The sequence below is a fragment of the Ovis aries genome, chromosome 3 (genome assembly GCF_016772045.2).
Source record: "Ovis aries strain OAR_USU_Benz2616 breed Rambouillet chromosome 3, ARS-UI_Ramb_v3.0, whole genome shotgun sequence".
NCBI lineage: Eukaryota > Metazoa > Chordata > Mammalia > Artiodactyla > Bovidae > Ovis > Ovis aries.
The window spans coordinates 87,166,990-87,180,885 of record NC_056056.1 but is presented as its reverse complement, the minus strand read 5'-3'; the positions used below and the strand labels follow the sequence as shown (position 1 = coordinate 87,180,885).

The window sequence follows — 13,896 nt, the reverse complement described above, 5'->3', positions numbered from 1 at the left end:
AGACAGAGTCACACATATTCACACACATGAGCACTCATCATGGTAATCATTTTTAAAGCTAGTTCTCAGATTAAAACAACACTGTACATGTATGTAGCTTTCTTTATCAACTGCAGCCTAAACTTACTGTTTGTTTGAAGCCTAAAGGCAGAAAGTAATGGTTATAAAAGGCAAAACTCCAAAGGATTCTGTATTATCTTCTTCACAATCTGAGTCATTATTTCCTGGTTTCCTGTATCCAATAAGAAGATTCAGATTTGGGATTCTGAGAAGCACAACTTGATCTATTTTCTAATCAGTACTGAACTGTGTCATTTATGAAAAGAAGCTCATTTTAAAGACAAAATTATGAGGGGGGAAGGGCAATATAGGGATAGGGAAGTACAAGGTACAAACTGTTAGGTATAAAATAAGCTACAAGGATATACTATACAGCACAAGGAATACAACCAATATTTTACAATAATTATAAATGGAGAATCACTTTTCAAAATTGTGAATCACTATATTGTATACCTGTAACATATAATATTGTATAGAAACTATAATTTAAAAATATAACATTATGAAAAATAGATTTATTTTATACAGGCACTGTATAAAATATTTTGTTGTGCTTTGCAAATATCATTTTTTTTTACAAGTTGAAAGTCTGAGGCAACTCTGCACTTAGCAAGTCTATTGGTTCCATTTTTTCAATAGAAATTTGTTCACTTTGTGTCTATGTCACATTTTGGTAATTCTTGCAATATTTCAAACTTTTATATCTATTATTATTAACAAATTTTTATTATTTGTTATGGTGATCTGTGGTTTCTAATCCTTGATGTTACTAATATAATTGTTTTGGGGTGCTATGAACTGCACCCATATAAGATGGTGAACTTGATAAACACTGGTCGGTTGCTCCACCGACCAGCTGTAAAACCCCATCTCTCTCCCTCTCAGGGGAGCCTTCCTAAGTCTCTGAAGCACGAAAATATTGAAATTAGACCAATCAATAACCCTACAATGACCAAGTGTTCAAATGAAGGAAGACTTATACACACTTCTCACTTTAAATCAAAAGCCAGAAATGGTTAAGCTTAGTGAGGAAGACATGTCAAAAAGGCTGAAAGCTAGGTCTCTTGCTCCAAACAGTTAACCAAGTTTTGACTGCAAAGGAAAAAGTTCTTGAAGAAAATTGAAAATGATACTCCAGTAAAAATATAGATGATAAGAATGCAAAACAATGTGGAGAAAGTTTTAGTGGTCTGGATAAAAGATCAAACCAGCCACAACATTCCCTTAAGCCAAAAGCTAATCTAGAGCAAGGTCCTAACTCTCTTTAATTCTACAAAGGCTGAAAGAGGTGAGAAAGCTGCAGAAGAAAAGTTTGAAGCTAGCAGAAGTGGGTTCATGAAGTTTAAGGAAAGAAGCTGTCTCTATCACATAAAAGTGCCAAGTGAAGTAGCAAGTGCTGATGTGGAAGCTGCAGCAATTTATCCAGATCTAGCTGAGATAACGAATAAAGGAGGCTACACTAAATAACAGATCAATGTAAACAAAACAGCCTTCTATTGGAAGAAATTGCTACCTAGGACTTTCATAGCTAGAGGGAAGTCAATACTTGGCTTCAAAGCCTCAACAGGCTAACTCTCTTGTTAGGGGTTAATGTAGCTGGTGACTTAATGGTGAAGACAATGCTCATTTAACATTCTGAAAATTCTATGATCCTTAAGAATTATAATAATCTCTAGTCAAGGCTATGGTTTTTCCAGTGGTCATGTATGGATGTGAGAGTTGGACTGTGAAGAAAGCTGAGAGCCAAAGAATTGATGCTTTTGAACTGTGCTGTTGGAAAAGACTCTTGAGAGTCCCTTGGACTGCAAGGAGATCCAACCAGTCCATTCTAAAGAAGATCAGCCCTGGGATTTCTTTGGAAGGAATGATGCTAAAGCTGAAACTCCAGTACTTTGGCCACCTCATGAGAAGATGCTGGGAGGGATTGTGGGCAGGAGGAGAAGGGGACGACAGAGGATGAGATGGCTGGATGGCATCACTGACTCAATGGACATGAGTCTGAGTGAACTCTGGGAGTTGGTGATGGACAAGAAGGCCTGGCATGCTGTGATTCATGGGGTTGCAAAGAGTCGGACACGACTGAGCGACTGAACTGAACTGAACTCTGCCTTTGCTTTATAAAGGGAATAACAAAGCCTGGATGACAGCATATATGCTTACAACATGGTTTACTGAATATTTTAAGCCTACTCTTGAGAACTACTGCTCAGAAAAGAAGAATCCTTTCAAAATATTATTGTTCATGGACAATGTCACCCAAGGGCTCTGATAGAGACATACAAGATTCATGCTTTTTCATGCCTCCTAACAAAACCTTCATTCTACAGCCCATGGATCAAGGAGTGATTTTGACCTTCAAGTCTTATTATTTAAGGAATACATTTCTCGAGGCTACAGCTGCCATAGATAGTGATTTTTCTGATGGATCCAAGCAAAGTCAATTGAAAACCTTCTGGATAGGATTTACCATTCTAGATGCCATTAAAAGTATTTGTGATTCATGAGAAGCAGTCAAAATGTCAACACGAACAGGAGTCTGAAAAATGTTAATTCCAACCCTCATGGATGACTATGAAGGGTCAAGACTTCAGTGAAGGAAGTTTTGGGTATGGTGGAAATAGCAAGAGAACTAGAATTAGAAGTGAAGCCTGATGATGTGACTGAATTGCTGCAATCTCATGAGAAAACCCATGACGGATGAAGAAATGCTTCTTATGGATGATCAAAGAAAGTGGTTTCTTTGGAAGGAATGTATTCTTGGGAGGATGCGGTGAAGATTGTTGAATGACAACAAAGTTTACACAATTATATAAATCTTGTTGATCAAGCAGTGGCAGGGTTTGAAAAGACTTACTCCCATTTTGAAAGGAGTTCTACTATGAGTAGAATGCTATCAAACATCCATGTATGCTATAGAGAAGTTGTTCATGAAAGCAAGAGTCAATTGATGCAGCAAACTTCACTGCTGTCTCATTTAAGAAACTGCCACAGTCACCCCAACCGTCAGCAACCACCACTCTGATCAGTCAGCCATGAGTATCATGGTGAGACCCTCCCCCAGGCAAAAAGATTGTGACTCACTGAAGGCTCAGATGATAGTTAGCATTTTTCAGCAACAAAATATTTTTAAATTAAGGTATGTGCAGACTTTGTCTCTAGTACAGTGTAAACATAAACTTTAATATGCATTGGAAAAACAAAAGCTTCGTGTGACTAACTCTATTGTGATATGTATGTGCTTTATTTCACAGGTCTGAAACTGAACCTGCAATAACGCCAAGATATGCCTGTATTTAGAATAAATGTTATTTTCTTTAAATAGAATTGAAAAGTAAACATATGGTATAAAATTAAACTTGACTTCTCTTTAGAATAGATCAAATGCTACTTCAACAAGTCAAGTTATAAATGTAAATAAACTTAACCTAAAGACTTAAAATCAATTGTAAATCATTATACCCTTCACATGTAACTGTGTTATATGATCTTGAGGCAGAACACTTCATAATGACAAGTATTTTTCACTGTTGACTCTAGTAATTCTAATTTTGATAACACTAAAAAATTGGTCCAAACACATACTACTTAAAATTGGTATACATACTTGAATCTAGATTGGATTCTAAAGTGAGAATGCGTTGTTGTGTTTCCATGTTAAAGATGCTTGTGTATCCTTTGCTGAATGATGCGACCATATGGCTTGGGTCACTGCTCACCAGATCCACAGAGGCAGGGACTCCCAATTCTATGAGTCAAAACATATTAGAAGAGAATGTCAGTTAGGGTATACTTTACAATATGTTTCAAATACAGCAAAACAAGCAGCAGTGTAAGAAGAAAACAAAGCTCAATGTTAGAGTAAGAATCAGCTCTTTTAGTCCTAGTTTGTTTTACTGTCCTTACCCATTTACCACATCTTCCACCAGTCACTCAGCTACTGTATTTACTGAATCCAAGCCTTTATTTAGGAATAAATGGAAAACATATGGACTACAAGTTTACCTCCATCTCAAATCAACCTGAGGTTTAGAGTGGCATCACGGGAATTCATTTTAAAGCCCATCTAACTTTAGTGAGTTACTAGGAATTCTAATTCACTAAAAATATGGAATTCAAGAAGTAAAATTTCAGATTGCTATTTATTGGTAGAGTCATACAAATATCAAATGCAGGCAACTCATCAAAACCTAGGCACAAGTTATGGCAGCTCATGAATAAAGAAGACAATTTTATTTATCATTTAGAATAGAGTAAAACTTGGCTAAAATCTGGAACTTATTTATAAATATTAAAAGTGAAATTCTATGTATATGTGATCATAATCTGATTTTTAAAATCTGGTTCAAAATCTAAGTTAAGTAAACTAACAGTTAAAAAATGTGTATCTTTCAGAAGAAGATACATTAATGGACAGTGAGTATACCAAAAAAGTGCTCAAAATAGCCACCAAAGAAATACAACTTAAAAAGACAATAAAATACTATTGCACACACCCATCAAAATGGCTAAAATTTAATTACACTATCAACAACAAATGTTTGTAATTAAGGATGTAGGGCGCCTGGAATTCTCACACATTGCAATCAGTGGTACAACATGGCACAACCGCTTTCAAAGAAAGTTTGGCGATGTCACATAATGTTAAATAGTTAAATACATAAATCTACTTCTAAAGCCTCAAAATTCTATTTACAGGTCTTTACCTGCCTGTGATTAAGAAAAAAAAATACAAATATTCATAGGAGTTTTGTTCATAATAGGAAAAATCTAGAAACAAGCCAAATGTTCATCAAGAGGTAAATTATAAACACAGCAGTTTAAAGAACTACTACAAACAATAAGATTAAATTATTAACATTTATTACCACATGGATAAGCAACAAGAACACTACAGTAAGAGTAAATGTCAGATATAAAAAGGGTATACTTTGTACTATTTCATTTATATGAAGTTTTAGAATAGACAAAACTAATTCATAACAAAAGAAACCACAACAGTGGGTACTTCTGGTTGGGAATGAGGGGAAGAGATGACTGTGAATAACACAGAGCCACTTTCGGGCACTGAAGGAAACATTCTCTATCTTGACAGAAGCAAAAGTTTCATCATTTGTCAAACTCATGAAAATGTATCCTTTAATACCTGTTTTTGACTGTATATAAATTATTTCAATTTTTAAAAATTCAAAACAAATACCTGCTACTTCACCAAATAATATGCTTTTTAAAATTATACATACTAAGTTGGAAATTCAAACAAATATATTTTCACTGCTTAAAAAAAAAACCCTTCAAATTAAATTTAGAAAAGTAAGAGTCTGTAGAATCATCTATTTGTTTCTTTTAGAATAAGACACTTTACAAAAGACTCTGTAAGAAAAAGGAGAAAAAGGTATGTACCTTGATTATCATTAAACACACTCAGGGCTGGAGCAACCTCAGTTGTATTCCACAACCGGAGAGTGCCATCTGCTGAACAGGACAACAAACGCTGGTGTGCTGCACTGTAGGCCAAGCCCCAGACTGCATCCGTGTGGCCCAAGAGAGGGCCTCTTAAGACAGAAGGATCTGCGACAACAGCAAGAATGCAGGGGAAAAGCACAAATCATAAAGGTACTGAGAGAGGCCAACGGGAAGTAGAAGATACAAACAGAAAGCAGAAAATACACTTCCTGGTTTCTATCATTCTTTTAAAATGTACCAAGAACAGGCCTGGAAACAATGCAAATACAGGGTTTAAAATGTCTAAATTAAAATTTTAAAGTACATATTTTTCTCCTTAGAAAATCAGCCATTTCTCTCTTCCTCCCTTTTTTTCTTCCCATTTGTCTTTTTTTTTTTTTTTAAAGCATGTCAACACAAACCATTAGGATTTAATCTGCTTGCAGAGAAACCAAAACTCACATTCCCTGAGGAAGTGACGTCCTTCAGCACCTGACACACACCCTTCAGGACACTTGTGCTATGATGGTATGACTACCTTCATAGCTCTTGGGAGCAACAGGCCTCTGACATTCTTAATGGACATAAACTGAGACCTACAGAAATCCCCAAATTCTCAAACGAGACATATGGATGATATGCATGTGGCGAGGGAGAGGGGGAGGAGCCAGGAAGGAGCGTTTCATGAAAAAAAGCAAAATTGGAATTTTACTTATTAACCCTCCCAATGACTCTAGAAGTTGTACTTTCAAGATAGTTCAGAGATGTTAAGTTTAAAATGTCACTGGTGTTATTCGTTCTATATCCTCTTTAGTTACACCATGAAATATTTATTGAAGATACACTGTGTATTTGGCACTACGCTAGATGCAGGGGTCATGAAGATGATTAGACACAATACCAGCCCGGTCTTCAAAAAGTAATGTGGTTTAAGTACAACAACAGTGGCAAGTACCAGTTACGAAAGAGAGTGACTGGACGCTTCTTGGAAAGAATGACACCTACAGTGTATAGATGTTGGCCTGTCAAAGGGCAGAGGGAAGGCATTCCTGGCAAAGGAGGCAGCTCCTACAAACTAACAGAAGGAAAAATAGAATGCTATGTCAGGACATTTATAAGAAATTCAGTATTACTGGACTATGAAATTTGAGGCAAGAAGTGGATGAGATGAGAGCGGTCAGTTTATGGTGGGATGCCTATGACATCAGTTCAGTTCAGTCGCTCAGTCGTGTCCGACTCTTTGCGACCCCATGAATCGCAGCATGCCAGGCCTCCCTGTTCATCACCATCTCCCGGAGTTCAGTCAGACTCACATCCAACGAGTCCTTGATGCCATCCAGCCATCTCATCCTCTGTCGTCCCCTTCTCCTCCTGCCCACAATCCCTCTCAGCATCAGAATCTTTTCCAATGAGTCAACGCTTCGCATGAGGTAGCCAAAGTACTGGAGTTTCAGCTTTAGCATCATTCCTTCCAAAAAACATCCAGGGCTGATCTCCTTTAGAATGGACTGGTTGGATCTCCTTGCAGTCCAAGGGACTCTCAAGAGTCTTCTCCAAAAGCATCAATGCTTCGGCGCTCAGCCTTCTTCACAGTCCAACTCTCACATCTATACATGACTACTGGAAAAACCATAGCCTGGACTAGACGGACCTTAGTCGGCAAAGTAATGTCTCCGCTTTTGAATATGCTATCTAGGTTGCTCATAACTTTTCTTCCAAGGAGTAAGCTTCTTTTAATTTCATGGCTGCAGTCACCATCTGCAGTGATTCTGGGGCCCAAAAAAATAAAGTCTGACACTGTTTCCACTGTTTCCCATCTATTTCCCATGAAGTGATGGGACCAGATGCCATGATCTTCGTTTTCTGAATGCTGATTGAGCTTTAGGCCAACGTTTTTGCTCTCCTCTTTCACTTTCATCAAGAGGCTTTTTAGCTCCTCTTCACTTTCTGCCATAAGGGTGGTGTCATCTGCATATCTGAGGTTATTGATATTTCTCCTGGCAATCTTGATTCCAGCTTGTGTTTCTTCCAATCCAGCGTTTCTCATGATGTACTCTGCATAGAAGTTAAATAAGCAGGGAGACAATATACAGCCGTGACGTACTCCTTTTCCTATTTGGAACCAGTCTGTTGTTCCATGTCCAGTTCTAACTGTTGCTTCCTGACCTGCATACAGATTTCTCAAGAGGCAGGTCAGGTGGTCTGGTATTCCCATCTCTTGAAGAATTCTCCACAGATCATTGTGATCCACACAGTCAAAGGCTTTGGCATAGTCAAGAAAGCAGAAATAGATGTTTTCCTGGAACTCTCTTGCTTTTTCGATGATCCAGCGGATGTTGGCAATTTGATCTCTGGTTCCTGTGCCTTTTCTAAAACCAGCTTGAACATCAGGGAGTTCACGGTTCACGTATTGCTGAAGCCTGGCTTGGAGAATTTTGAGCATTACTTTACTAGCATGTGAGATGACTGCAATTGTGCGGTAGTTTGAGCATTCTTTGGCATTGCCTTTCTTTGGAATTGGAATGAAAACTGACTTTTTCCACTCCTGCGGCCACTGCTGAGTTTTCTAAATTTGCTGGCATATTGAGTGCAGCATTTTCAGAGCATCATCTTTCAGGATTTGAAACAGCTTAATTGGAATTCCATCACCTCCACTAGCTTTGTTCGTAGTGATGCTTTCTAAGGCCCACTTGACTTCACATTCTAAGATGTCTGGCTCTAGATGAGTGATCACATCATCATGACTATCTGGGTCGTGAAGAACTTTTTTGTCCAGTTCTTCCGTGTATTCTTGCCACCTCTTCTTAATATCTTCTGCTTCTGTTAGGTCCAGATCATTTCTGTCCTTTATTGAGCCCAACTTTGCATGAAATGTTCCCTTGGTGTCTCTAATTTTCTTGAAGAGATCTCTAGTCTTTCCCAATCTGTTGTTTTCCTCTATTTCTTTGCATTGATCGCTGAGGAAGGCTTTCTTATCTCTTCTTGCTATTCTTTGGAATGTTGCATTTAGATGCCTGTATCTTTCCTTTTCTCCTTTGCTTTTCGCCTCTCTTCTTTTCACAGCTATTTGTAAGGCTTCCTTAGACAGCCATTTTGCTTTCTTGCATTTCTTTTCCATGGGGATGGTCTTGATCCCTGTCTCCTGTACAATGTCACGAACCTCATTCCATAGTTCATCAGGCACTCTATCTATCAGCTCTAGGCCCTTAAATCTATTTCTCACTTCCACTGTATAATCATAAGGGATTTGATTTAGGTCATACCTGAATGGTCTAGTGGTTTTCCCTACTTTCTTCAATTTAAGTCTGAATTTGGTAATAAGGAGTTCATGATCTGAGCCACAGTCAGCTCCGGGTCTTGTTTTTGTTGACTGTATAAAGCTTCTCCATCTTTGGCTGCATAGAATATAATCAATCTGATTTCAGTGTTGACCATCTGTTGATGTCCATGTGTAGAGTCTTCTCTTGTGTTGTTGGATGAGGGTGTTTGCTATGACCAGTGCATTTTCTTGGCAAAACTCTATTCGTCTTTGCCCTGCTTCACTCCGCATTCCAAGGCCAAATTTGCCTGTTACTCCAGGTGTTTCTTGACTTCCTACTTTTGCATTCCAGTCCCCTATAATGAAAAGGACAACTTTTTTGGGTGTTAGTTCTAAAAGGTCTTGTAGGTCTTCATAAAACTGTTCAACTTCAGCTTCTTCAGCATTACTGGCTGGGGCATAGACTTAGATTACTGTGATATTGAATGGTTTGCCCTGGAGACAAACAGAGATCACTCTGTCATTTTTGAGATTGCATCCAAGTACTGCATTTCGGACTCTTTTGTTGACCATGATGGCTGCTCCATTTCTTCTGAGGGATTCCTGCCCACCAAAAGAGGAACTCCCCAGGTCATTAGGTGCCCAATATGCTACTGGAGATCAGTGGAGAAATAACTACAGAAAGAACGAAGGGATGGAGCCAAAGCAAAAACAATACCCAGCTGTGGATGTGACTGGTGATAGAAGCAAGATCCAATGCTGTAAAGAGCAATATTGCATAGGAACCTGGAATGTCAGGTCCATGAAACAAGGCAAACTGGAAGTGGTCAAACAAGAGATGGCAAGGGTGAACGTTGACATTCTAGGAATCAGTGAACTAAAATGGACTGGAATGGGTGAATTTAACTTAGATGGCCTATGACATACTCAGGAAATTACCCTAAAAGCAACAGAGAAACACTGAAAGGTTTCCCAGAAGCAGCAGTGTGAAGCAAGTATTTAATCTGGTAACTCTGATCACAGTGTAGAAGAGATTGGAAAGAAACAAGATGAAGGCAAATGGACTGTTTAAAAAGACTGGGAGAGTGAAGATGAAAATCAAAGCAAGGACAGTGATAAAAGGGGCAGAAAAGGAGTAAATTCAAGAAATATTTAGGGGGTATTAACAAAAAGGTATAGTAATTAATAAATGATAGTAAAATAGTATAAAGAATCAAGGATAACTCTTGGATTTCTAGTTTAGATAAGTTTGGTAGTGCTGCCACCTGATAGAGAATATACAAAGAATATTTGAAAACGGACTTCCCTAATAAGTCTAGTGGTTAGGACTTGGTGCTCTCACCGCTGGGGCACGGATTCAATCCCTGGTTGGGGAACTAAGATTCCCCCAAGCTGCATGCTGTGACCAAAAAAATTAAGAATATATGGAAGAAGAAAAAGTGCTGTAGGGATTTATGGACAATAAGACAGCCATTTTGAAATGCTGTGTAGGTAGCCTCAGGCTTAAAAAAGAGATTGATGAGTCAACAATATATAAAACCACAAAGTGGATTCAGTCTACCAAAGAATATGTGTACAATGCAAAAAATGAGTTAGGGTCTACTGCTACTACTAAGTCACTTCAGTCATGTCCGACTCTGTGTGACCCCACAGACAGCAGCCCACCAGGCTCCCCCGTCCCTGGGATTCTCCAGGCAAGAGTACTGGAGTGGGGCGCCATCGCCTTCTCCGGAGTTAGGGTCTAGCCTCAAAAAATGTCAGTATTTTCAGGTGAGAAAATAAAAGGAATTTATGATGGATAGGGAATAGAAACTGTCATAGAGTTGTGTCAAAAAAGCCTATAGTGAAAAGATTTCAAAAAGGATAGAGTGGTCCACAGTTTCAGATAGCCAGTACATCAAGTAAAATAAGAATTGCAAAATATCCCTTGGATCAGCCAGTTAGATAGCTATTGATACTTTTTTGTATTTAAGTGGCATAGCCACAAGACAGAATGAAAAGGAATGATGTACAGTGAAAGACATGGAATCAGTAACTTATAATTGTGTTTTCTAGACCAAAGAGTGGAGAAAGCAATGGCACCCCACTCCAGTACTCTTGCCTGGAACATCCCATGGATGGAGAAGCCTGGCAGGCTGCAGTCCATGGGGTCACTGAGAGTCAGACACGACTGAGCGACTTCACTTTCACTTTCGTGCCTTGGAGAAGGAAATGGAAACCCACTCCAGTGTTCTTGCCTGGAGAATCCCAGGGACGGGGGAGCCTAGTGGGCTGCTGTCTATGGGGTCGCACAGAGTCGGACACGACTGAAGCGACTTAGAAGCAGCAGACCAAAGAGACATGGGAAGGAAGAGAGGCTAGAAAGATGGTAATAATGACCCTATATGAGAGACAGCAAAAAAGACACAGATGTATAGAATAGACTTTTGGACTCTGTGGGAGAAGGCGAGGGTGGGATGATTTGAGAGAACAGCATTGAAACATGTATATTATCATATGTGAAACAGATCACCAGTCCAGGTTCGATGCATGACACAGGGTGCTCAGGGCGGGGATGCTCACCCACTGGGATGACCCTGAGGGGTGGGATGGGGAGGGAGGTGGGTTCAGCATGGGGGACACATGTACACCAATGGCTGATTCATATCAATGTATGGCAAAACCTACCACAGTATTATAAAGTAATTAGCCTCCAATTTAAATAAAATTAAAAAAAAAAAAAAAAGAACCAGAGAGGGAAATGGAGTCACAAAAGGCTTCTTCCTGCCCAGGATGGGAGAAACTTGAATTTACTATATGCTCAGGGGATGGAAACAGAGCAAAAAGGGTAAGGCTTCAGATGAGTGCAAAAGAGAGAGGCAGCAAAAAAGAAAGACAGTGCAGTCTCAAAGGAAACAAGAGAAGGAGGTCAACAGCGAAAGGGAAAGAGTTGGCTTGGGACAGAATGAGATCAACTAATCTCTGAAAGAGGGATAAAGGAAGTGACAAAAAGTATGAAACAGAGAAATCCAGAAAAGAACTGCAGCAGGAGAGGGTGTTATCTTTCACAAAATACGTTAAATGATTACTAAATAAATGTTGGGAGAATATTTTAGTTACTGAATTTCTTATCTTAGGTTTAGTGATGAAATTAATCTAAAATGGTAATAAAAATAAACTATGGTTTTATGACAAATATGACACTTCATATTCTAGAATTTATGGAGAATTTAAAGAGAAAATCAAAATAATTGAAAGAGAATTTATGATAATATCTAGTGATATATCCTACAGTTTTTTGATTCATGGTGCTGTTTCCAAATCTAAAGGGTACTTTTTAATTTTTAAAAGTCTTTTAAATATATTGGTGTTATACACTTTGAAAATCATTAGCCTCTACACTCTGTAATAATTGATCAAGACGATGATGCCAACATTCATTTTCCTTCAAAATTATTTGTCAAGAGTAGTGACAAAGTATGACTACAGATTAATAATAATGTGTCAAGTACTGTACACATGCCTACAAATGAAGAAAACAACTGTCAATCAAGGCAGCATTTTCAATCAGTAAGACTTGGGGGTGGGAACTCTTTTTGCAGGAAAAATACATTATTTTCCCTCTTTTTTTAGCATATTATATATATATATATCAAATTGATTCCCAAATATAGAAACCCTTTTTAACAAAATAAATTTATTTTCAAAACCATCTCATTTTATCCATAGATATGCAATATAAAATGCATAAAAAGAAACTATGTGATTCCTTCATATTTTGGGGGAGTCACATACCATAGGAGTCATAGGGATCGATGTTGGGGTTAGTGGTGTTCCAGCTCTGGATCAGTCCATCAGTACCACCACTGTAGCACTGCTCACCATTGCTGCTCATCACCACACAAAGCACTGGACCTCTGGGAGAAAAAATCAATTTCCATCCTCAAAAAATCTATTTGGTATTACAATGAGTTAGAAATAAGAATGCTTGGTTTTTCAAATGGCTTTCTCTTTTTCTATTTTGTACAACAAATAAAAAATTTACCAAAGCACTATTCATTTTTCTTCCTCTGCTAAACCAGTGGTTAGTGGTCTATGGCCTGTGGATCAAATCCAACCAGTGAACTGGTTTTGTACAATCCTAAAGCACTTACAGTTTTTACCTTTTTAAAATGTTATAATACAAAACTAAACTAAAAGCAAGAATATACAACATTAAATATGCAGCCTGAAAAGCATTTACTATCTAACCCTTTTTAAATATAAAACGTATGCCAACCTCTGTGCTCAATCGAGTGAACAGGTACATTTCTTAAACTTAAATGGAAACAGGAAAAGCATGAAATGTGGCCACGATTTTTTAAATGTCTCAGGTATTTTTACCAGGTTATCTTTAAGGAAAAAAAGATCAGGATTTCTAATAGTTAAACTTAACTGCGTCAACTTCATTTTAAGAGAGAGATATATACATCATCTAAACATCATGCGAATAATACCTAATTTCAGCAAGGATCCCTATTTGGTAGTGATATACTTGTCACTAACATTACATTATCTGCCACTTTCTTTTACATTTACAAAAAAAATGCTACCAAATACAATAAAAATACCACATACGACAAATACATACATGAAAGAAGATATACTAATCAGGCTGATTTACAATGATGTTGATTTAACACAAAGAAAAAGCACACACTTACTTATGAGCTCTGAATGTATAGATAGGCTCCACATCAAGAGACGTGCTCCTAAATCAGAGAGAAAGGAGGATGTTTTTATCATTCTAAAAGTCAGTAGTAAACAGTATGACTGAATGTATGTCATAAAAACGCCCCTAGAAATATCAACACTATGGTAATATACAATTCTCAACCCCAGGACACAATAAAGCCTACCTAACATCAATCACATATTTCTGTGGCTTCAAGAAACAAAATTCTTTAGTAACTGTTACAGCACTTTTAGCACTGTCCTAATCTATTTGATTAAAGGGAGAAAGAGCCTCACTCGGAGAGAAAACAGAAGGGTTTTGAAGACATAAATTTCTGGATTTAATTTCCAGTTCTGTATCTAATTGGCTAACTTTAGGCAAATTATTTAATCTTTTGAAACTTTAGATTCCTCTATGTTTAATATAAAATATAAAAATA

At 37.8% G+C, this 13,896-nt stretch overlaps 1 protein-coding gene across 3 annotated transcripts in view; it reads right to left on the bottom strand.

Moving 5' to 3' along the window:
* Window positions 1–13,896, bottom strand: part of STRN (striatin) — a 118,036-nt gene that overhangs the window by 20,112 nt on the left and 84,028 nt on the right. For 2 of the 3 annotated variants that reach the window (XM_042246278.2, XM_004006025.6), the window contains 4 exons: window positions 13,447–13,494; window positions 12,539–12,660; window positions 5,464–5,631; window positions 3,668–3,808 (listed from right to left, as the gene is read on the bottom strand). In XM_042246278.2, coding sequence (XP_042102212.1) covers window positions 3,668–3,808; window positions 5,464–5,631; window positions 12,539–12,660; window positions 13,447–13,494 — 479 coding nt within the window. The remainder of the gene's footprint in view (window positions 1–3,667; window positions 3,809–5,463; window positions 5,632–12,538; window positions 12,661–13,446; window positions 13,495–13,896) is intronic. The other variant, XM_042246279.2, reaches the window with a different exon arrangement.